The 25,774-nt window shown below is 41.2% G+C and overlaps 1 protein-coding gene across 5 annotated transcripts in view; it reads left to right on the top strand.

The window, feature by feature from the left end:
- hps5 (HPS5 biogenesis of lysosomal organelles complex 2 subunit 2) overlaps window positions 1-25,179 on the top strand; it is a 43,914-nt gene extending 18,735 nt beyond the window's left edge. For 4 of the 5 annotated variants that reach the window (XM_020511660.2, XM_048607026.1, XM_048607029.1 and 1 more), the window contains 16 exons: window positions 706-777; window positions 873-961; window positions 2,928-3,106; window positions 3,763-3,921; window positions 5,887-6,034; window positions 6,361-6,484; window positions 9,648-9,776; window positions 10,632-10,703; window positions 11,217-12,040; window positions 13,302-13,422; window positions 16,887-17,042; window positions 17,738-17,857; window positions 18,982-19,095; window positions 20,757-20,863; window positions 21,890-22,175; window positions 24,665-25,179. In XM_020511660.2, the coding sequence (XP_020367249.1) occupies window positions 706-777; window positions 873-961; window positions 2,928-3,106; window positions 3,763-3,921; window positions 5,887-6,034; window positions 6,361-6,484; window positions 9,648-9,776; window positions 10,632-10,703; window positions 11,217-12,040; window positions 13,302-13,422; window positions 16,887-17,042; window positions 17,738-17,857; window positions 18,982-19,095; window positions 20,757-20,863; window positions 21,890-22,175; window positions 24,665-24,725 (2,761 nt within the window). In that variant the 3' untranslated portion in view covers window positions 24,726-25,179. The other variant, XM_048607030.1, reaches the window with a different exon arrangement.
- The last annotated feature ends 595 nt before the right edge of the window (window positions 25,180-25,774 follow it).

Genomic DNA, 25,774 nt, shown 5'->3' with positions numbered 1-25,774 from the left:
GGCAGTCTAAGAGGAGGGCATCAGGACTAGTATGGTTATGGTAATATACTCTTTCTTGCAGTTTTCTTTCTGATCCTACTGCCAAATCATTTATCTATCATTTTAACAATGAGCCAAAGGCATCTCGATCTGTCATTCGCAGCTCTGTGTACGTTGAGCTATTTTCTGATGCAGTCCACAAGCTGTGTTTTGACTCTGCAAAGCCTTTGATTTTGGATCATTCTCATGTGCACCATGATGTCAGATTCTTGTTGAAACCTAAATATATAACATGTCCTGTATTTGCCTTGGCTAGTAGGCCCTCAGTCCATTTATATCATAGAACTATTTCTATCGAAAGCAATTCATAATATCCAATTCTCTTGGTACTCAATCTGTCCCATTTATACTGTGGAGCTGATTCAATGTAATGGACAGTGTGAAATATGTATGTTCATAGTTGGTGACATTTTTCTGGCATAGATGTTTCGTGCGTTAGTGGAAACTCATTGTGGCTGATCTGACCCAAGTGTATCAGATGCTTTTTGACAATTGCTGCCAGGAATGGCATTTTTCTTTGTTTCAGCTGTTTGCAGTTGTCTGAGTTGCCTCCAATGGTATGTTTGATGAGTAAAGTACAATGAGGCACAAATTTCAGCCTATACTTATGTTCATTTTCATTTGCATGTTGTACTCATTCAACAAAATGTTTAATTACCTTTTCAGATCTGAGTTACATTACAACATGACTTCCAGTTCTCCACAATCCATCTCTTTTCCCAGGCTCCTGTGCTTGAGGTAAGAATCAGAAAAATGGAAGGTGCACAAGATGCTGAATAGTTATTACATGATAACATTAACATTTTAAGTTTCTTTTTTTTTCCCTCCTGCAGGGAGAATTATGTTCTGAGCTGGACAGACCGAGGGATCTATGTGTTCGTTCCGCAGAGTGTTCAGGTGTTGCTCTGGAGTGAGCTGAAAGGTGAGATGTTGAAGTGGCTACACTTTCATTGTGTTGTGATGGAATTGTGGTTTTTTTTGTGTATTTGAAATAGATTCCTGCTATTCATCCCTTACTCTACCCATTATCATTCTCGTGTTGGGACTCTGTTCACTTGTACTAGGTGGGGAATTCTTCAGATGTCTTGGGCAGTTACTGTGGCAAGTCATTCAACTGTGAAGGTTGCACAATTGAGACAGTTCTGTCATCGTTGAGTGGCACTAACTGAGCTAAACATTGAAAGAGCCAGTACAAATACCAATGGGTAGAATGGGTTCCTGTTGAGCTGTACTATTCAACAATCCTACTTCCTAGACTCCAGGATGCTTTTGATCATTTTTGCTGAACTTTTTCCACATCTTCAAACAATGTCCTTTCAGAAGTGACCTCTTTGTTGCGTGCAGCACAATATCCTCTAATGTTTGTTGATTATTTGGACTTTGGTGATGTGTGGTCTTTTCTGGTGTTGTCCCTAATTGTTTTTTTGATTTGAGCGTGGAAACAACAAGCATTGTTGGAAAGGTCAGCATTTGTTGCTTATCCCAGTTGCCCTTGAGAAGGGGACGGTAAACTACTTCCATGAAACGCTTTGGAGTAAGTGCCTCACGTACTTAACAGTCAGTCATACCATTGGAGGCAACTGGGACAAGTACAAACAACTCGGACAAAGATAAAAGCCATTCCTGGGAGCAACCATCATGAAATATCTGCTGCACTTGGTTACATCAACCGTAACAATGAGCTTCCACTCATGTATAAGAAAATCTCTGCTAGAAAAATGTCTCCAACTATGACTATTCATTTTTCATAATGTCCATCACTGTTGAATCCAAGTACCCACAGTAGTGTTGGGAGGGAGCTTGAGGGGTTTTTTTCCTAGCCACAGAGAAAGATCTGCAGTATAGCTTCAAGTTAAAATGTCTGACATGAAGGGAGATTGCATTTGGTGATGTTTCTGTGCATCTGCTGCCCTTGACCTTCAGGTGATACAGGTCATAGAGCTGGATGTTATGGGAGGGAAATTGAGCATGATTAAGCCATTCTCAAACCCTCTCTCCTACACCATTATTTTCCGACCGTGTGTTAATTTGCTAAATCATTTTATTTCTTTACTCACTGGCATGAAATAATTGGAAGAATCTTGAAATTGAGATTGCGCCCTCAGAGATCCTGTTTTTCAATCTCTTTTCTAGTTCTTGAAACTCTGCTTTCAGAGTCTCATTCCTCATTCTATCTATGTCTTTGGTACCAGTTTTGGCCATGACCTCTGACTGTTTACCTTCCTCCTAAACTATGAACTGCCGTTGGTCAGTGACATCCTTGTCCTTGGCACCAGGGAGGCTACATCCAATCCCAGAGTCACATCTAGGACCAGGGTCACAGTCTCAGGCTACAGGGTAGGGCATTTTAGACCGAGATAATGAAAATGTTCATTACTTACTGGTTGGTGAACCTGTGGAATTGTCTACCACAAAAGACTGTGGAGGCTAAGTTACTGGATATATTCAAGAAAGACGGTATTAACAGTCAGTTATTTCTTGGGTGGAGTCTCCTCTGATACTGAATCAACCATGTACTCACCTTATATCCTTCCAGCCCTTATTATCAACACAGTAACCTGAAGTCTATTGATGGGATGACTGCTGTAGCCATTTACTTGCAAGAGACGATCGGGGGCCCCTTTCCTCAGTAGAAAAACAGATTCTTGCCTAAATTACTAGAAACCATGAGCCGAAAGATGGAAAACTCCCTGTCAAACTCCTCCTGCTTTGAGGATGGGATATGAATGTTTTTCTTGCACCTAAACACATGAACACAATACTTAAGTTGGTTTGTCTGTGTAGTACACCTTAAGGTGCTCAGTTGTGTGAAGCTCAGCAAGTTACCTGTAAGTCTCAGCTCTCTGGTCACTGATTTGCCTTCATTTATCTCCCCTGTTTATTTTCAGATGTGCAGAATATTGCTGTTTACAAGAACGAACTCTTCTGTCTCCATGGTGATGGGCGGGTAACTCACCTGTGTCTGTTGTCGGGAGAGCGATGCACAGAGCGTCTACTTCGGCAAGACATGTGGACTCTGGCTGCACAAGTCTGTTGTCTCTTCCAACACTGCATTACTGCAAGCAGGGTGAGGATCTGCTGCCAGGGTTACAGTTGAATTTAGGCACCTTGGCCTAACGATAGATTTGTGGTATTTATTATTTCTGGCCTCCTAAAGCAATTTTAAAGTTTTATTTTAATAAAAAACTAAAGTAGAAACCCTTCTGCTAAATATTCCAAGTCTGCAGACTGAGGTTTGGCATGTGGGAGGGATTTTATACAATGCATGCTCAAACGTTCTTTTGCATGATTAGAGTCTCATTGATCACATACATTAATATTTGGCTTCCCTGTGATGTAGTCATATTAGAATTACAGGGTAATGTGTCCCTACTAAAAGTAGATTGTATAAGCATGTAATTATATGGGCCTCTGTCGCATATTGGTCTCTGTATGACCCAGCAATTGTTATATAATCAAAGTGAGCAGAGTGCAATGGATAATGACTGTAAATAGTAATAGTCAATTTGGGAAGTGATGGAAATGGTGCAATGTAGTCACTGTTACATGGATGGGACAACTTTGAAAATATTCATTTCATAAAAGAGATCTACAAATGTTAACATTTGAGGAATTGAGCATTGAATAGTCCTATGTAGAAATGGCCTCCAATTATTGCAGTTTTGATAATGAGCTGTGTAGTCTTGTGGCAGTGGCCTTATTGTTGGTGCTAATCTTTTTCAGGCCCGTAAGCTGTTGCCTGTGGATAGACTGGAACACTTGAAGTCACAGCTGGATGCTGCCACACAAAGCCACCTTATTGCCCGGTTGGAGGAGATGTTGTTGAAGTTGGAACCCTTTGACTCAGCCTGCAGCAGCCGGCGGAGCAGCTTTTCTTCTCATGTACGTGGTTTGTAATGGTCTTGCACTGTAACGCAGTATTTAAGTACAAGACATCTGCCAAGATGCCTGGTTTTTAGTTCAGTATGTGGGGTTTTGTGGTGGCTGGCACTGATGGTCATATGTATTGAACTTGAATACATCCTGTTGTTAGTCACCTTTAGCTCTTGAGAAAATATCTGTCTGTTTCAGAACAGATTTGATGGGTAAATATGCTACTCAGTGTGTCATTAGTTTAGTTGCCAGGTCTGAGTTGGCTGATCTCCTGATCTGATGAGGGAAGCAATCTGCCTGATAATTATTACCAAGTGACTTTCATTGGAAAGCAGGTAAGATTTTTAGCTTGCTGGTGCTGCTCTTAAGGATTAAGCAACATATTGACATACATCGTCCAAGTGTTGTCCAACAGGATTTCAGTGCTCACCATTTATGTGGTGATCAAGTCCCTATATTCACCACATGCTGCAAAATGTGTGCAACACAATTCAACAAATGTAGTAGGAACTGCAGATGCTGGAGAATCCGAGACAACAAGGTGCAGGGCTGGATGAACACAGCAGGCCAAGCAGCATCATAGGAGCAGAAAGGCTGACGTTTCGGGCCTAGACCCTTCATCAGAAAAGGTCAAACCTCAGGGGATCTCTCTCCCACTGCAACTCTCTCGTCATCTCTTCGGCCCTGAAACTGCTCGACCATGTCCTGAAGCAAACCAGGTACTACAGCCACATCACCTTTCTTAGTACCTGCCTACGGAACCAGATCATTCCCAATGGGCTACAATCCACATTCAAGCCTTCCCAATTTGGCCCCAACCGGGACAATATCTACACTCATGGCATTGAGATCCTTCAGAAGCGTTTCTCCCTGCGACTCCTGAAACACACACTTGCAGCAATGCGCCGGCATCTCCAGGCACTACAATCAAGCCTGCCCCAGCTCAGAGCCTCCCTCTCCCAGACCTGCAAAGGACCTCTCCTGTTTTTCATTCTCTGTAGGATCCACAACCTGAACTCACAATTCTACTCGGCTTTATTGGACACTAAAAACTGTAAGTACAGTAAACTTACTGGTGCCTGCCACCCAAAACGGGCTTCCTCCACCCCCCAAATCCCCAGCCATACCCAGGACTTTCCCCACAACGTGCCCGCCGCCATTGGCCATGAGGCCACTGTCAGAGAACCCACAGAAAAGCTTTTCTGATGAAGGGTCTAGGCCCGAAACGTCAGCCTTTCTGCTCCTATGATGCTGCTTGGCCTGCTGTGTTCATCCAGCCCTGCACCTTGTTGTCTCAACAAATGTACCCGTTTTGAAAATATGTTTGAGATTTTAAACCTTCAGCAATCGAGATCTATACACCCAAACCGGAGCCTGGAGAAGGGCAAATGACCTGTAGACTGATTTTAAAAATTCAGAAATAGAGAACACCAAGAGCATACTTGAGAGGTTCAAGTGGCTTACTTCAGCTTCTGATTCATATGTTTGTATGTAGATACTTGTTATGTCCAGCTGTATCCATGGAGAGAGAGAGTTAATCTTTCAGATAAATAACTTTCATCAGAACAGACACAGCTAAACATTATCACAGTCTAGCTGATACGTCACTCCTGTCTAACAGCAATGTGATTGATTCTTCCTGGCTCAATTAGAGGCCGTTTACAAATAAATCTAGTATGTGACATTCGTGTTAATTGCCACTGCTGCAACTTGAACACAGCTAGAGTGTGGCTGTAAAAAATGAACAGTGCAATTTGCCACAAATCTATTGCTGTTCCATGTGTTGGACAGCACTAATCTCAGCTCTTACAGGAAGAGTGACCACCTGAACGATCTGTCAATGTGCAGGGAAATGTATCTACCGAATTATCCATGTTATTGGAGCCAGATGGCGTGGAAGCAAAGAATATGGTACAATAAACAAAAGAGAAACTGCAGCTTCTCAAGATTTTACATTTTGATTTTTTTTTTCAGGAGAGTTTTAATGTCCTAGATTCAGGTATTTATCGTGTGATTAGTCGTCGAGGTAGCCAATCAGATGAGGACTCTGGTTCATTGCACAGCCATCTGTCTGAAGAGGAGAGGCTGAGGGAATTTACTTCAGTACAAGAGGAAGAGCAAGGTACGGAGAGGTGATGTCCTTAGGGAGGACAATTAAACTGGGGCTAAATCTGTGCTTTGCTGGAACTCCGCTCGATTTACTTAAATGAGGACAGTGCCAATGAGAAATGTTGCATGGAAAATTAGCCCATTTGTCAGTTCAAAAGAAACATGTAATACCACTAAATCCATCGTTACAACACTGCAGATTGAGTATACTGCTTGGCGCATTCATTTGTTGCATTCTTTACTACATCTATTATATCATCAGGTCTGTGGTTCGGACCTGTACCAATTGGGAGGTATGCTGTTCTCCATTGATGTTTTGTATTTTTTTCCATTTGTTAGACAATGTCTCCCATTCATCCTTGAATATTGAAGGTGATCGGAGTGAAACACCGATTCCATTTCATCTTCCATTATCATTCCGTTCCACATCTTCACGAGTTTCTTTACAGGCTATGAAGGAAAGGTAACTTTAATTGTTTGCTACTGACACTATTGCAATTTTTGATATGACCCCAATAAACACTCTGACCGGTAATAACAGTGTTTGCCTGAATCAGATGATCACAGCAGCCAGGGATTGATCCCTCATCTGTATTTGCTGGGCAAGGTAGACAACATTTAAGCGTTTTATTTTGGTACAACTCTGCGAAGAGGGGAAAAAACCATCAACTACTGACTACTTCTGGAATATGTGAAGAAGTCGGGTGAGGACAGTATTAGCTTTTACTGTTGTGTGCCGGTGGTCAAATAGCACTTGCTATTTAGTCTAATGGGAACAGTGAGGTTTTTTTATGATTAGGTAACGAGGAATGGATTAGCTTTCCAGTGCTTTTTTCATCCTGAATTGCTTGTAAAAGATCTTAAAATTTGGAAGACAGACCAGTCAATCCAGTTTATGGACTGGTTGCACAGGATTAACCAATTAGGCTTTCTTGATCTTTTAACAAAGCGGTCAGATTTACTATTCTGAAAGTGACCTGGGTACAAACATTAAAAGGGTTAATATAAATCCCAAAACACAGCACACACACTTGTAATCCATACACACAATCACACCTAAAAAGTAGAGGAAGGTAAATTTGACTAAATACTAAGTCCAGAAACATTAAGTCTCTGGTCATGCTGTACGGCTTGTATTCTGATTTGCTTGTACTTCGCTGGCTTTTGATTCTCCAGTGAGGTGATGTTTCAAAAATCAGTTATACAGTTCCTTTTCTTTTGGAGATGTTACTACAGAAACTCAAAGGCTTTTCCTTTATAATCCTGTCTGGCTGTGGGCATGTAGACACAGTCAGCAACTCTTTAGACGGGTTTGGCTGGCAGATTGAAGGGTGGAGGAAGAGGAGAAAGCAGCTTCTCCCTCCTCCTGGTACCTCTTCTGCTAACCCAAGACCATATACATACATACAGCTTGATTAGTCACATGACTTCTCTCGAACTGCATTTAGAAGTTCAAAAATTAGCTTGGATTAGCTCATGTCAGCAGTCATTTTAGCTTTCATATCCAAAAGTATTTAGTTTCAAAGTCCTGGTACAGATTTTAAAATCTCCATTTTTGATAAGGTAGCATGGAAGACGTTTATACCTCTCTGGGGATTTATTGTCTCATAAATCCTGAATCTCCATATGATTGAATGTGACTTGCACAGTGAGGCAAATTGGCAGCCATGAAACCTACATCAGCGTATCCCTTTAGTTCTGTGTCTTTTCATAGAAATAGGAGTAAGCCTTTCAGTCCCTCGAGCCTGCTCCACCACTCTTTAAGATTATGGCTGATCTGTGGTCTAACTCCATGCACCTGCCTTGGCCCATTTCCTTTGATACCCTTGTTTAATACAAATTTGTCTACCTCAGATTTAAATTTAACAGTTGAATTAGCATAGACTGCTGTTTGAGGAAGAGAGTTCCAACCTCCACTACTCTGCATGTAAAACTGCTTTCTAACGTCTCTCCTCAATGGCCTGGCCCTAATTCTTAGACAATGCTCCCTCGCTCTAGAATATTCAACCGGTGGAAACAGTTTATCTTTATCTATCCTGTCTTTCCCTGTTAATATCCTGAAAACCTTGATTAAGTCACTCTTTAACCTTCTAAATTCTAGAGAATAAAAGCTTAATTTGTCTAATCTCTCCTCATAACTTGACCCCTGAAGTCCAGATATCATCTTTGTAAATCTGTGTTGAAATCTCTCCAGGGCCAAAACATCCTTCGTAAGGTATTGTGCCTGGACCTGCTCACAGTACTCTAAGTAGAGTCTAACCAGTGTTTTGTATAACTGCAGCATAACATCTGCATCTTTATACTGTGGCTCTTTAGATACAAAGGCCAGCATTCCATTCTTGATTATTTTCTGCACCTTTTGTGGCATTTTAAAGAACTATGCAACTGAGCTCCCAAATCTTATTGGACATCCACTGTATTTAACTTTGTACTTTCCAAAAAATACCGTGATCTATCCTTTGTCAGTCCAAAATGGATAACTACACTTGTATCAGAATCCATCTGCCAAAGCTTTGCCTATTCGCCTAATTGATTGATACCCCGTTGTAATTTTATGCTGTCGACAACATTGTCTACAATGCTGCCCAAATTTGTGTCATGAACAAATTTGGATTTTTGACTTTTTATGCCTTATCCAAACCGTTAATGAATATTGTGAATAATGAAGACCCCAACACAGATCCCTCCAGGGCACCACTAGTCATATCTTGCTAATTTGAGTACTTTCCCATAATTCAAATATTTCTTGCCACTCAACCAATTTCCTATCAGTTATTTCCTTCCAATTCTGTGGGCATCTACGTTCTGAAAGTCAATACAAACAGCATCCTCTGTCTACCACTTTTATCACCCCTTCAAAAATCTGAGGTTTGTCAGGTATGACCTACACTTCATGAATCCATTCCGACTCCCCCTGATTAACTGTAATTTTTTGAGGTGATCAGTTACGCTGTCCTTGAAAACAGTCTGCAACAATTTCCTTGCCACAAATGTAAGACTAACTAGAAACAGCGTTTATGTAACTAATTGTAGCCTCACTGATTCTACTTGCCAAAGGAGTAGAAAAACCCCAGTGGTCAGGTTCTGGGGGTCTGTCTCCACATGGTGAGCTGTCAGGCTTCTAATGGAACAGATGCACAAATGCAGATAATCTCTTGCATGTGTCTTTTTAGAAGACAGTAATATCTGGGAATGTCCTGAAGGAACATGGCACACATACAAACCTGGAGCAATTATTTCAGTTGTGTCAGGCAGCAGAAAGAGGGGGCATAACTTCAGGATTGTGAGCAGCAAGCTTAGAACAAATGTCAAAGCATTCCTTTTTATCTAAAGGGTGGCATTGCCTGGAATAGGCTGTCAGCAAAGGTGCTCTGTACTGCAAGATTTCAAACTTAGAGAAAAATAACTGGCATCTGTATTGGGAGGAACAAGTAGCATTGCTTTTGGAAAGGTAGAGATCAAATAGCAAAAAGTCATCTTCATCCAAGCCTATCCTGTGATTGATGCAATGAGGGCCAACAAGGTAAATATTCCCTGTCTGTTCAAACCTAAAAGCACGTCAGATTAGATGCCCTGTGTCTCTGGAGAAGCAACACCTCTTGAACCTTTTTTGACCTGTTTTATAGTGTCTCCAGCTTTGTCAGGAAAACAAAAGAAACTATCAGTACACTTCATCCCAACTCTGACTTCCGATTCAAATCAGAAATAAAAGATAGTGAGCCACTCCAGGCGCAAATGGAGGACCTGGAATGCAGGTAAGAAAAATCTTTTATCTCAAGTAATTTAACTGCTCTGTTATCATGACATAATATTGCATACCAATTTTGATCTGAAACCAGAACCTTATCTCTTTTGGACTCATTTTGTCCCCAAAGTTAGTTACTTCTCTTGCTGTTAGCTAAATTAACATGTGACACACTCCTTGCTGTGTGCTCACTATAAGTCAGTATTTATTCCCTCCTTTGTTTTTTAACTGTTCCTAAACCGAAGGCAATCATTTCTTCCTGGAACATATTTCCTGTTTGGCCAGTTCCATTGGCTGTTCTTTGTGTGAATATAGACCATGAATGTTGATAGAATTCCTTTTAGAAACATCAGAGAAGCCACTTGTCCATTACCTTTGTATGATCACTTTCCAGCATGGATCAGCAATAACTATCATTATGACTGATTTCCTTCCTGATTTGCTATTTAGTTCCTTAGCTACACAAACTGGTGTGGTGAATAAAATGTGATCAGCTGTTTCAGCACAGGTCTTTGCTGCTTGTTTTACAGTAAATGATGCTTTTATCCACCATGTCATCGGGGAAGAGGCCTCTGACATCTCTCTCCATCTGTTGACCCTCAGCAGCTGACGTCCAAGCTTCACATCTACCCAAGATCCTGCATGTTATTTGTAAAGACCAGAAGCGCAACAGTTTGCTCTAGTCATTTAACTGTTAAGTTCAGGAAAAATTGTTTAAATTGCAGAATTGTTATTGGAAGAAACTTAGAAGTCACAAGTGGGGATAGGGAGCAGGATCCAGAAAAAGAGGCAAATATGAGGGTTAAGTCAGTCTGCATGTAGTGGTGGATGTTAATTATAACTGTAATATGCTGTCTCATCACAGCTTGAGCATTGATAACGAGCCTCAGAAGGAGGATAAACTGCAGGAGCTGAAACTGGCAACAGCAGAAGCTATGTGAGTGTGAATACAGGTTTCTTTGTTTTGTTACATGCCTAATGACCACTGACGAGTGAAGTACCTTTTTGATTTTGAACACCCCTTGTCCATAACAAGCATCCTTCAAGTAACTTTGAAGCACAAGTTTTGCAAAAACAGCCCTCCCTCTACACTGTTGTGTAACTCCCAGGACTAATGCATAATTATTAGAAGTGGGATAAAACCCCCTTTGCCTTGCCTCAACAATCAGTCTCTGAACAGATACCCTCAGCACCACTACTGCTGCCTTGACTGTGGTCAGTTAATATCCCATTGTCCACTGTTTGTACTATAGATTGTTTGTCTTCTATATTGATTACTAGTAAATGTCTTAAAACATGTAGAATAATTTGCCTGATTTAAAGATTTAGGATCACTTGTGTTTCAAATTTAATGAGATGTGAGACTGCTTGGATCGGTAATATATAAAACTGAGAGTTGGCTGGCTGGTCTGTGACTAGCTTGAATTGAGGGTTGTCCTTTTCTTTGTAGGATTAAACTACGAAATCCCCTGGTTTTGTTTGACACCTCCCTTCTGAAGGAAACACTCCAATGTTGGCTCCCTCATTTGGAAAAAACATTTCGATTTGATGTAAAAACTCAAATTCTGAATGACTCCTCAGAGGTGGAGTCAGCAGTATTCAGTCACCAGGATTCAGTGATATTTGCCTATAGAGAGATGGAGATGCCAGCAGTACTCAATCATCAAGAAGAAGAAAACAAGTTAACAGCAATTAGCTGCCAAGAGAATAAAGAGGAACCAGCAACATTCCTTCAAAAAGAGGGGGAAGAGTCAATGCCATTAAGTTTTCAAGAAGATGAGGAACAGTCAATATCTCTTTCAAGCCATGAAGAACCAGAAGTGGATTCTGACTTGCTTCCCCATCAAGAGCAGAGAGAAGAGTCAGTAACGTTTGTCCATCAAGACCAGGTGAACAGACCAATCCCAAAACATGGAAAAGGAGCAATGGAGAAGACAGTTGCACCTAAGGATGCAGTGGTAGATGATGATCCAGTTTCATCCGAGTCGTCCAGTGTGCCCTTTGTCACAGCCTCTCCCTGCAGCATACCAGCAGATCTCTTTATGGACATGACAGAACTGAGCACTTTGTGTTTTGAGTTAGGAATGTTTGAAAGTATGATGAAGGACAAATCCACAGCAATGGAACTGCCCGAAGATGCCACTGTAACTCAGGCGTGTCTGTATTTGCGAAATTATTTCTTCCTGTTAGATTTGATAAGAGTGAAGCGCTGCATCACAGCTCGTAACTGGTCCTCTCCTCGGGTGTGGCAAACTCTCATCCTGGGATTACAAGGTAAATACAAACCAATAGTTTCTAACATTGATTTCATACCTGTGCTGTTTATTCTGTACCCCCGCTGCACCTCTCTCCATTCCTTACCATATACTATGCGCTTCTAGCCATCTGTTGATCAATATTATGTGATTGTACAGACATCAGGAAAGCTACCTCAATAATCTCTCTTTATTTGACATCAAACAATTTTCCTCTGATTAGAGGCTGCACTAATCTTCCATTTTCTGTCAAAATAAAAATCCAAAAGAACTGCGGATGCTGTAAATCAGGAACAAAAACAGAAGTTGCTGGAAAAGCTCAGCAGGTCTGGCAGCATCTGTGAAGAAAAAAATCAGAGCTAACGTTTCGGGTCTGGTGACCCTTCCTCAGAACTTCCTTCTGTTCTGAGAAAGGGTTACCAGATCCGAAACGTTAACTGTGATTGCCCAATTTAGTTTTCATTGAAATACCAGTAGAATCTTGGCAGACTTATCCTCGGAGTGATTAAACTATACCGAGAAGGAAAATTCTCAATCTTTGCTGGAACATCTGTGTTTGTTAGATTTGTTGATGCTACAGTTGACTTTGGTGCCCTGGGTTAGAGAAAGGAAAATAAATGAAAGTTCCTTCTAATTGTTGTTTAGAGACAAGTGACAGAAATGTCTAGTTGTGGATGCTTAACAAAAACAGTAGTACACTTGGTTGCAATCCTAACTTATGCTGTCTCATTCCCTTGAAAGTATGCTATGCAAAGTGACAAATGGGCCATGCAGAGCAAAGGAAAAACATTGATTCCCCACCATAGAGAAAAAGAAACAAAATGCCAGCAATAGGAAGAGTTAATTGAAATGCAGTTTAAACAGTCTGCTTTTGAGCTCAACTGCTGTATATCAGCATTACCTACGCCTGTGAATGTAAAGGTTCACAAATGCTAATAAAGGAAAGAGGACTATCGTGTTGATGTGATGATGAGTTGTGGTGAGACTATCTGTCTCTGACATTGCACTATTGTGGTGGGAGGAGGACTTCACCTTGCCACCAGTCACTGTGCATCAGGAATATCTGGGATACTTTGGGCCCAGACTATAATTGGAGAAACCAAGGGCACCCAGACTGTAATTTTGAACTAGCTAGTTGCAACTGGCAGTGGTTAGAGTGGTGGGAGGTATTAAGTGCAGTTCTTGATGAACTGCTTTGATTCTGGTTTTGCAAAACCAGATACTAGAACAGGGGCCGCCTCAAAGCCTGTATTAACTCAGATTTGATTTATTTACTGCAGAGGTAACACAGTTTCACTCCATCTCTGATACCATTAAGGATGGAGATCTGCGGAAGGTGCTGAAGTTACTCAGTGGTGAGAAGCAGTTACAGAGTCCTTTCCTATTAGCACATGCAGCCAGGTAAACCTGTATTATTATGTTATAAAACCAATTTTTTAAATAGGATGTTTCACTTCCTGTCAGGACTGTTGTTCCTAAAAGGATTCACTGTTCTTGTGGGAACTTTGCATTGGAGAAACATTCTTGCGCTCGCTCTCGCGCTCTCTCACATGCTGTCTTGCTCTTTCTTTCACACTCAAACACTGGAGCATGTGGTGGCAGTGTGTCTAAGGTTTTAGAGTAGATTTGTAGCTCGGGTTGTGGATGTTGTTGTTGGTTGGCTCGCCGAGCTGGTTCGTTGTTTAGCAGATGTTTCGTTACCCTGCTGGGTAACATCATCAGTGCAGCCTCCGATGAAGCGCCATTGTGTTTTCCCACCTGTTGTTTAAACTCTGGAGTCCATTGAGCTGGATCACCTCACTTCGGGTTTTCCTTCGCAGTGGAGTGTGTGTTATCTGTCACTGTTAATGCACCATTACTCAGCTATTAGTTGGCCACCTTTTCAATTTTAGAAAATTGTTCTGTCCCGCTGTATAATTTGATGGTGTTGGCCTTTGTCCAATATTTCCTACCTCTATCGCCTCCTAATTTCCTCCTTCAGGACTTGTTTGACCAGTGTCATTTCTTATTCATTCATGGGATGTGGATATTGCTGGCTGGGCCGGTATTTATTGTTCATTCCTAATTGCCCTCAAGAAAGTGGTGGTCAACTGCCTTCTTAAACCACTGCAGTTCAGATGGTGCAGGTATACCCACAATGCTATTAAGGAGGGAGTTCCAGGATTTTGACCCAGCAACAATGAAGGAGGGGTGTTATATTTCCAATTCAGGAAAGTGAATGACTTGGAGGGGGACTTTGCAGGTGGTAGTGTTCCCATGTATCTGCTTCCCTTGTCCTTCTTAGACGGTAGAGGTCTTGGATTTCGGTGGTGCTATCTAATAAGCCTTAGTAATTTCTGCAGTGCATTGTAAATGGTACACACTGCTGCTACTATGTATTAATGATGAAACATAGAATCATAGAAAATAGGTGCAGGTTCGACCGTTCGAACATGCCCTACCATTCAATATGATCATGGCTGATCATACAATCTCAGTATCCCATTCCCGCTTTCTCTCCGTACCCCTTGATCCCTTTAGTCACAAAGGCCACATTTAGCACCCTTTTGAATATGTCTGATGAACTGGCCCCAACAGCTTCCTGTGGGAGGGAATTCCACAGATTCACAACTCTGAGTGAAGAAATGCTTCCTTATCTCAGTCCTGATTGGTTTATCCCTTATTCTTAGACTGTGACTCCTTGTTCTGGACTTCTCCAACATGGGAACATTCTTCCTGCATCTAGCCTGTCCAGTCCCATCAGGATTTTATATGTTTCTATGAGATCCCCCCTCATTCTTCCAAATTCCAGTGAATACAAGCCCAGTCGATCCAGTCTTTCCTCATATGTTGGTCCTGCTATCCCGGGTATCAGTCTTGTGAACCTTTGCTGGACTCCCTCAGTAGCAAGAATGTTCTTCCTCAGACTAGGAGACCAAGGCCCTGTATAACTGCAGCAAGACATCCTTACTCCACTACGCAAATCCTCTCGCTATAGAGGCCAGCATGCCATTAGCTTTCCTCACTGCCTGCTGCACCTGCATGCCAATCTTCAGTGACTGTTCTACCATGACAGCCAGGTCTCATCGCGCCTCACCTTTTCCTTAACTGCCACCAGTCAGATAATAATCTGCCTTCCTGTTTTTGCAGTTGATAACCTCACATTTATCCACACTATATTGCATTTGCCAAGTGTTTACGCACTCCAGCCAGCCTGTCCAAGTCACCCTGCAGCCTCTTAGCATCTTCCTCACAGCACACACTGCCACCCAGCTTAGTGTCATATGCAAATTTGGAGATGTGGCATTCAATTCCCTCGTTCAGATCGTACATGTATATTGTGAACAGCTAGGATCCCAGCACTAAACCCTGCAGTACCCCACTGCCACTCTGAAAAGGACCCATTTATTCCAACACTCTGCTTCCTGTGTGCCTACCAGTTCTCTATCCATGTCAATATATTACCTCCGATACCGTAAACTTTAATTTTCCTTACTAATCTCTTGTGTGGAACCTTGTCAAAAGCCTTTGGAAAGTCCAGATACACAACAACTACTGATTCACCCTTGTCCACTTTACTGGTCATATTCTCAAAAAAATTCCAGGAGATTTTTCAAGCATTATTTCCCTTTACTGAGTCTATGCTGACTAGGACCGATTCTGTCACCATTTTCCAAATGCTCAGTTCTTACATCCCTAATAATTGACTCCAGCATTTTCCCCACCACCAATGTCAGGCTAACCAGCCTATCATTCCCCATTTTCTCTCCCTCCTTTTTTTTAAAGAGTGGGATTACAGTAGCTACTCTCCAGTCCATTGGAACTCTTCCAGAATCTACAGAATGCTGGAAAATGATCACCGATGCATCTGCTATTTTTAGGGTCGCGTCCTTTAGTACTCTGGGATGCAGAGCATCAGGTTCTGCGGACTTATCAGGTTTTAATCCCGTCGATTTCCCCAGTACCATTTCCTGACTAATAAGGATTTCCTTCACTTCTCCTTCATGCTTGACCCTCTGTCTCCTAGCATTTCCTGAAGGTTATTTGTGTCCTCCCTAGTGAAGACAGATCCAAAGTATTTGTTCAATTGGTCTGCCATCTCTTTGTTGTCCAGTATGAACTCACCTGATTCTAACTGCAAGGGACCTACATTTGTCTTCACTAGTCTTTTTCTGTTCACATATCTATAAAAGCTTTTGCAGTCAATTTTTATGTTTTCCGCAAGTTCACTTTCCGAATTAAATCCTTGGTCTTCCTCTGCTAAATTTAAAATTTCTCCCAGTGCTCAGGTTTGCTGCTTTTTCTGGCCAATTTATAAGAAGAAGGGTCTAGGCCCGAAACGTCAGCTTTCCTGCTCCTCTGATGCTGCTTGGCCTGCTGTGTTCATCCAGCTCTACACCTTGTTATCTTATAAGCCTTCTCTTTGGCTTTAACACAATCCTGATTTCCCTTGTTAGCCTTGGTTGAGCCACCTTCCCTGTTTTACTCTTGCACCAGACAGAGATGTACAACTGTTGAAGTTCATCCATATATTCTTTAAACGTCTGCCCTTGTCTTTCCACCGTCAACCCCTTAAATATATTTTCTAAGCTATGTTTCTCTGCTGTTTGCAAACCCTTTCTCGTATCCGATCTAATAAAGACAAGCAAATCCTTCCTTTGAGGAAATAAAAGGCCTTAACAAAATAAAGTGATTTAACAAGTCATCTTGTTATTCTTTCTCTTGCATAGAAGAGAGACTGTTGAATCAGGCTTACTATTTGCAGAATCATGGATATAACCTTTTAACAATAATTCAGAGATTAGCCCTCTAGTGAGTTTCTGATTGAGATTGAGACTTATTGATAGCCATGTCTTCTGATTGAATTGTATGTGTGATCTCTGCAGAATGTATGAGAAATTTGGTGAAATTGCACTGAGGTCTTTTGTCCAGTTCTATCCCCACATTCTCCCATCTGACATGAAGGAATTATGTCAGAAGCAACCAGCTCACTTCTTAGCATATGTGGACAACCTGCTTAAATCCAAGCCGGAGGACCAAAGGTTAGTGTGATCAGCTAGTTCTCTTGGTTTATAAATGTAACCATATTGTGCATCTTGTAGAGGAACACAGCCAGAGACAAAGTAGATGCTATTTATTATAGTTTCCAGTTTACGCAGTTAGTGCTCTGTGAATCAATGAAAACTTTACAGATGAGTTCCTCTTCAATGGTACAGCAATTCCATAAAGTGAATTCAGTATACATTGAGGAGAGCAAAATTTAATCCTTTTCCCTTATCATTATTTTCCAATTTCAAGCATTTATGTTTGTAACAAACTGAAGGACCATTAGAAATATCCACGTCCAATATCTTTGAAATTCCTTAGTTCAGAATTCAGTTCCTGATTTATACTACATTGGTGACATTACATCCGTTGAATTTGGATTCTCAACCTCAAGTAAGAGAGCCAGAATTGATAAGTGTTTGTGCTCCTCAGTACTATCCAATGACCCCCAAGGGTAGATATGTCTCTCCATCTTGGGGCTAAGGCTTTATCATTGTACTGCAATGTTCGTAGTCAAAATTTGGTAACGTATCCAGCAAGAGTTTCTGCTTTCAAAGAAGAGGTGCATAATTCGGGGAAATTCCTTTTGTAAAAATAATGAAAATGGTCTTCATTTTGGGATGAGTGGTGTCCTCTGCAAATAATTGGCTGATCCTGAACTGAAGATTTTCTGTGTGTTTTGCATGAGCAGATTGCATCTGTTGGAAGCCATTCTTCAGCCTAAAGAAAGGAAATTAGATTGGCTGCAACTTGCTGTGTCTCATGATGCTCCTCAGAAGATTGACACCACCGATATAGATGGAAATCCCAGGTAAGAAGGAGATACACATATGTGCTCTAGGTGCATTACATGATGCCCTCCTTGTTATAATGTGTAATTTACAATGCACAAGGTATGTGATTAGAGTAAATGATCTGGTGCATTGTGACTAATTCTGTGTGTTAGGGCATAGCTGTGCTTATCACGTGAATATGATTTGTTTTCCCAAATTTTGCAAATATGTTTTAAAATTCTGAAAGTGAAACATTCTGAGTGGTAACAAATAATTTGACACAACAAATAACTTGTCATGCATGAACAGTGTAAAATCCCTACATTCCAAGGACTGCAGCAGTTCAAAAAGGCAGCTCACCATCATTTTTCCCTGGGAAACCACAGATGGCCAATAAACCCTGGCCCAACTGACAATATCCAGTTTCCATGAATGAATAAAAAATGATATTCAAGTAACTTCATTTTGGTTGATTACAAACTCTCAAGATTTCTTGGCAGGTTAGTCATTTCTAATATTCCATTCTGAAACATTTGTATTAAAATACATTTTGTTACAGTCCTATTGTTCTTTGCATTTCACAATTCCCAGAGACAAGGTGAATGTGTGTGTGATTGGTACAAAACCATACAATTTGACACATCATCTTTTGACTTTGCAGAGCAACAAGGAGAGAAAAAATATCACAAAGTAAAAAGAAGAAATTGCCTTATTTAGCTTGTATTATCTTGGCTCCCAAAATGTTTAATTTTCAACTCTATTTTTTGCAATGTGAGGACTTTGCTATATAGAATTGGGTGTAGTATTTCTTATTGTATAACAGTAACTTTCTTTCAGTTGTTGCTCGTTGAGAAATAAATGGTAGCCACAAATCCCTTGCTGTTCAAAAAAGTCCCGTGGGATATTTTACATTCACCTGAGCAAGCACACAGGTTCTTGGTCAGGCAGTGTATCTGAAAGATGGCATCTCTGATTCAGCGTCACTCCTTGGAGTATCAGTCTAACTTTTTTGCTCAAGTCCCTGAAGTGATACATGAACACTCACTTCATCTCTGAGGCCAAAGTGCTTCAGCTAGTTTGAGGAGATAGGAGAATGTTTGATTTGGATTTGCATTGTTCATTTGAAGTTTAAATAAATAGTGCTGTTGGTTTACCCCCTCAGGCCTCACTCCCATCGTTTTACCTGGGGCTATGCTCAGCTGATCAGTTACTTTATTCAGCTTCCAGGAGACCTTGAGACAAAAAAGAAAATGTTAGACATCTGTAAATCCTATGGGTAAGTTCGGTAGCAGCCTCGCTGGTACTGTCTGCTGTATCTCTTGTGTTAAACTGAGGGCCAGAAATTCCAGTTCCGCTATGTGCTGAATTGATTCATGCTGGCCTTGAGGAACTGTAATTAAATTGTGTACAGGATTAGAGTTGGACCAGGAATTCTTTCCCCCACGCAAATACTCTGCCCATCATTTCTGTGTGCTTTGCATGTCATTAGAATATGGATGTTCACTGTGGTGTTGCAGTTGTTGAATTGCCCCTCCAAACTCACTGTCTGAACTTGTGTAAAGAGTCACTAATTGTCAGAACTGTAGAAAATCTGTCCTTACCTGTGGAGCTGTGTCCCAGCAGCTATCAACAATGTTGAGAGATAGTGAGAGTTTACTGCTTTCTGCAAATGGAAATCATTTCCAAATGCCCATAAAGTTAAGCCTCAGCTTTTCAGCCGTAATGTTCCAAAGGGCTAGAAGCTGTAGAACTCTTTGGGATATGTGCCTCACAAAGAATGTACGTTTTAAAACTAGAGTATGAAAATATCTTGAGGTATATCAGAGGAAAGCGTGATTTTTGGAAGAAAGCAAGATCACAATATGTAGGAGCAGAAGTAGCCCATTTGTCCCAATGAGATCATGGCTGTTCTGATAATCCTCAACTCCACTTGCCTGTTTTTTCCCCATAACCCTTGATTTCCTTACAGATTACACACTTACTTCTCTTGCACTTCCTTAATTTCCTATTGAGTTGTTTTCATCCTTGGGCTGTATACCTGACATGGAGTGAATTTTGTAAATATTAAAGTCATTGAATGAAACATGCTCAACAGAGACAAATGGAATATTTTTGCAAAATCTGTAAAATTAAAGTGGAATTTTAAAATCTTTTAAAAAAAATAGTTTGCCTTTGGATGGAAAATGCTTAATCAAAAATGTGATAAATGAGATCAAGTTGTGAATGAAGAGAGAAATGAAGGATAGGCGCACTGCAATATGTCATGAAAGATGAATAATTCACAGTGCATTGGAGGAGAGATGGCTGATAGTTTGGAGATGTGTATAAGTCTCATCTGATTCCTTGTTTAGCTGTATAATCACCAAAGCTGATGTCAGCACGTTGTGTATGATAATCTGGAGTAAGAATGGCTTCAAATAAAAGTTCAAATTGGAGGAGGACAGCAAGTCAGGTACATTATAGGGTTGAAATTGAGAGGAAGCACTGTGGCTAGGAATTGGAAGAAAGTGGGGAATTACACAGGGAGGATTTTGGACAGAACAAGATGAATGCCGTAAACGTAACAGAGCAAAATGTGGTGATGGGGAAGGCAGTGTTCAAGATAAACTGTGTAAAATGAAGAAAGTAGAATCCATAAGGTGGAGGAGAGACTGGGATTGCAGGGTAAATAAGGGGAGAAGCTCAAATGTTGGGAAGAGCAGAAGAAGCGGGATCAATAAAGAGGAGTGAGTAATGCACAAGTAGGATAGTGAAAGAAGGGGAGAGGTTTGGTCAGGGAGAGAAAAGAGATCTCTAAGTCAGAAAGCTGTGTCTATTTTGATGTGGTGATTAATTAGTGGAAAATAAGGCATGTTCAGAAGTTTACAACCAGATTTTTTCCATAAGGCCAAGTAAAGAAGTGGCTATTGTTTAATATGAGCTTCTTTTCATTCACAGGTTCTGGCCTGCATACCTGTCACTTTGTCTGCAGTTAGGCTGCAGAGTTGAAGCTTTTACTGTCATTGTTTACCTGGATGATATTGGCTTACTTGATGAACAGAATGGTTTGTATTTCATTGTCTAATCAAATTGCTTAGATTTATTTAAGTTTTATTTCTTTTAGACTAACTTCCCAAAATCTTCAGTTGTCTCAAGTACTTATTGAAGGTTCTGGACTTCTACTTTGATTCCTCAGTAGATTTGCTGGGCTGGTACTGTTTGAGGCTGAAGGGTTCTATTCAAACAATGGAGTCAAACAGTAGAGAAAGGAGAGGAAAGGAAAGACAGACTTCCATTTATATAGCCACTTTCCTGACTACTAGATGTCTTGAAGCACTTTACAGAGCCAAAGAAACACTTAATGTAGTCAGTTTGTAACTTGTAACAAGCAGCCAACTTGTACAGTGAAACTCCCACAAACAGCAATGGGATGGGGACCAGATAATCCATCTTTGTGATATTGATTTAGAGTTAAATGTTGAGCAGGACGTTGTGGGGTGGCTTTGCTGCTCTTTTTAAAAGGTGCCATGGGATCTTTTACATCCAACAAGCAGACGGAGACTCTGTCTAATGTCTCCTCCGAAAAGAGCACCTCTGACAATGTAGTACACACTGCAATCTCTCCCAACCTCAGTAATCCTTTGGAATGTCAACCTTGATTTTCGAAGTTGGACTTTAACTAGAAGACTTGTGACTGAGTTGAGAGGTATGCCAAGTACTGAATGTTGCCACTTTGTATTAAGATTGCTAGCAACACTGTCTTGAGTATCTCTGGACAAATTCATTTTTGTCTGCATTGCTTGGAATATGTGTAGATCCGGGCATGAATCTGTCTATACTACTGCCCTGTCAGGGTACCTCTATCTGGACTCAGTCTGCCCCTAGTGCATTGGCCTGAGTAACCTGTGTTTGAATCAATCTGCCCAAATCATGTTGTTTTGAATAAATCTGGCTGGATTGAGTTTGTTCAAACTACACTGTCTTGTGTTACAGGCTGGTCAGAGTGAGAATGCTGGTTGTAGTGTCCGGTCCAACTAACTGAATTAGTTTTGGGAAAGTTCTCTAAAAGTTGATGGTATTTCCTTGTTTAGGTCTGTTGCCTGAGACTTTGGAAGAGTGGAAGTTCATTCTGGAGCTGGTTCGGAATCACCAACGCATCGCTTTCTGTCCTGCTGTGGAGAATGGAGACAGTGTCATCAATGGTGATGCTGATAGGTCAAACAGTGTCACCCTCGAGAATGTAGCTGTGCTCCTTGCGAAGACAATTGGCCCAGACCGAGCACTCTCTGTCTTACAGGACTGCAGCCTGCACGGGAGTATGTCTGAGAGATTCGGCAGAGTATGTGACATCCTAAGAATTGCAGAGAAAAGACAGAGGTGAGAGGGGCTCCAAGCCCAGCTTAGTCAAACTTGTTGATATTCCATTTATTGTCCTTCTAGTCTAAGGTATTTTCAGTGTAGCTGAAAGTCCAGGTTTCTACTCTGTGATGTGTTAACTGGGATGCTCAGACAATTGGCCAATATGCATCTGGGCTGATCAGGGAATGTCATTTGGAATTGCCCATGCATCATCTCCAACCACAACCTCATTTTTCCTTGCTCAAATTATTGAATGTGTTGACATTTTTTAGCTCTGCTCACCTATCCCATAGTACAGCGAATTTATCTTTTCAGTCTGATTTCTGCCCTTCACAACAGCAGCTAATCTGCTCTGCTCAAAGTTACCATTGATATCCTCAGCAATTACAGCCATGGTCCCTTTAATGCTTGTTGGTCTTGCCATAGCGTTTTATATAACCACACTGCCGTCACGGCATCTCTTATCTGTGGCTGACTTCTGTGTATCGACCTCGGCAATCACAGTACCAACATCACTGGAGGAGGCCATTTGGCCCATAGTACCTGTGCCATATAATAAGCTTTTAGTTGGCCAAGGATTCATTATTGGTGACCTCCCTTCGTTATTGTCATCTGCAGGTGCAGGATCAGCTCCATTTAAAAACAAAATATTGCGGGGATGCTAGCAATCTGATAGACAGAAAATGCTAGAGAAACTCAGCAGGTCTGACAGCATCTGTGGGGGGAGAAACACAGTTAATGTTTTCAGTCCAGTATGACTTCTTCAGGTGTCACTGAGCTGTATTACTCTTTGACTTCCCATGACTGATTTAATTTTGTCATTTTACTTGTCTTAGAAGTTTTGAAAGAACCAAAACTTCCTTTCATTGAAGATCAAAGAAACCAAAATCATTGTTTGCAGGCTCTCTGCATCGTGTCACAGATTCCCAGTACTCTTGCTGGTTATCTGGCCAGACTGGAACACCTTGTGGATCTAATGTGACTTGGAGCTAAACTTGCTATTGAATATCTCATCAATCACCAAGACACTCTATTCATTCATTGTAACTTTCTGGAACTGTTATTCAGGTCTTTGTCAAGTAGATTTTCTTAAAATCTTTGATAATGGCTTTCCAATCTCTAATATTTGCAACTGCAAATAGTGAACCAAAATTCAGCAACTGGATGAAAAACAGAAGTTGCTGGAAAAGCTCGGCAGGTGTGGCAGCATCTGTGAAGAGAAATCAGAGTTGACGTTTTGGGTCCGGTGACCCTTCCTCAGAACTTCAGCAACTAGATCTTTGTTTCCCAGTGCACTGAATCTAAAATCCTAATCTATGGAGCCTGTTATCATAAATAGGAACCTGGAATTCAAATTGCAAACATACTTTTCACTGAAGTATAGGAGGTTGAGAGGTGACCTGATAGGAGTTTATAAAATAATGAGCAGTATAGAAAGAGTTGATGGTAAAAGCCGAAAGAACTGTGGATGCTGTAAATCAGGAACAAAAACAGAAGTTGCTGGAAAAGCTCAGCAGATCTGGCAGCCTCTGTGAAGTTAAAAAAAATCAGAGTTAACGTTTTGGTAGAACCCTTCCTCAGAATAGAGGTTGATGGTAGTTGTCTTTTCCCTTGGATGGGGGATTTCAAGACTAGGGGGCACTTTTTTAAGGTGAGAGCAGAGATTTTAAAAAAGACATAAGAGGCAAACCTTTTACACTGAAGGTGGTTCATGTGTGGATTGAACTTGCTGAGGAAGTGGTGGATGCAGATACAATTACAACTTTTAAAAGACATTTGGATGGATACATGAATAGGAAAGGTTTGGAGGGATATGAGCCAGGAGCAGGTAGGAGGAACTAGTTTAGTTTGGATTACATTCAGCATGGACTGGTTGGACCAAAGGGTCTGTTTCCGAGCTGTATGACTCTATGACTGTATCTCTCATAATTTTATTGAATGGCTGAGCAGGCACATGGGGCTAAATGGGCTACTTCTGAACCTAATTTGTATGTTTGACTTTTTTACACCACACCTCTGCAATTGTATTCATTTGTCTGTCCGATTCCACAAATCTGAATTTGCTTGCATTTTTCCTGCCTCACTTTCCCTGCTGGTATCCAGAACTACTTAGATGTCTCACCCCTACTCTCTTTCTCTCAAACTTTGTACTGTGCCTCTTAGTTTATCTTTAAAAGCCTCTCTGAAGCCACTGCTTTGACCATCCTCGATCATCTGTCCTAACTCTTCAACACTGACCTGACATCATCTTTGTGTAGGTCATCGTGATGTTTCTGTGCACGCAGCTTGTTTTGGAGTATTTAAAGGCTTCCAGCTGAAAAGTTGCATCTCTGTGGATATTGGATGAGAAGATTGGTTCTGTTTGCTGTTTGCCCACAAAATAGCAGCTCACTCTGTACAATTGTTGTCCAGGCTTGAGAGAGGTCAGGTTTAAAAAAACGATCAAAATAAAAATCGTGTGATTATCCATCCTATAATGTGACTGACTGCCCCGTTTTATGTTGCAGGGCTCTTGTCCAGTCCATGCTGGAGCGATGCGATCGTTTCTTGTTGTCTCAGCAGGCATAGAGGAGCCAAATGAAATGGTACTGTGGACACTTTCAGCTACCTTCTAGAGAAAAACTCCACGTTTTGTATAAGCTTTGCTTCCTGCTCATCTCCAATGTGCAATAATCTACTGATTCTGATTTCCTAATTCCATTGATATTTCGGAAGAGCTAATTTCTGAGAGGTTTGGCTCAATGGCTGATTCACACCCTGATGCATGCCTGGTAAAGGGACTTGTACAGGATTATAACCGTTTACCTGTGCCTTCTACTTAATAACTAGCAGAGGACTAGACTATCTGTTCACTGGGTTCAAAGTCTTGTCCTTGTGTGCCAGGTGTATTGTATGTTGGGACACTGTGTTTGCTTGACAGCAGTTGCCGTGAACACTGACTACTTGCAAATAGCACAAGTATGCTTTCTTCATCTGAGAGAGGAAAGTTGTCAGACTTTTGAATAAACCTTCTAACCTCTGATTTGAAGCCGAGTGTGTGCTTTTTTCCATTTGTGGGATGATAATATTGCTGGCAAGCTGAGCATTTCCGTGGAATAGAATCCCTATAGTGTGGAAGCAGGACATTCAGCCCATCAAGTCCAAACCGACACTGAAGAGGCATTCCACCCTATCCCTGTAACCCTGCATTTGCCATGGCTAATCCACTTAGCCTGCACATCCCTGGACACTATGGGCAATTTAGCATGGCCAATCCACCTAACCTGCACATCTTTGGACTGTGGGAGGAAACCGGAGCACCCGGAGGAAACCACACTGACACGGGGAGAATGTGCAATCTCCACACAGACAGTTGCCCGAGGATGGAATTGAACCCGGATCCCTGGCACTGTGAGGCAGCAGTGCTAATCACTGAGCCACCGTGCCACCCATCACTAATTGTCTTTGAGAAACTTGATTAAAATGTATGGAGTACTGCATTCAGTTTTATGTAATACACCCTTGGAACGAAATATTAGCTTTGAAAAGCTTGCTGTGTAAATTCAACAGATGATACAGTTACGTTTTAAGAACAGCTTGCATATACTTAGATTGTACTGTCCAGATTTTAAAAGGTT

Source organism: Rhincodon typus, chromosome 17, assembly GCF_021869965.1.
Source record: "Rhincodon typus isolate 14 chromosome 17, sRhiTyp1.1, whole genome shotgun sequence".
NCBI lineage: Eukaryota > Metazoa > Chordata > Chondrichthyes > Orectolobiformes > Rhincodontidae > Rhincodon > Rhincodon typus.
Note: the sequence above shows the minus strand (reverse complement) of the source record. Positions and strands in the feature narration are given on the sequence as shown.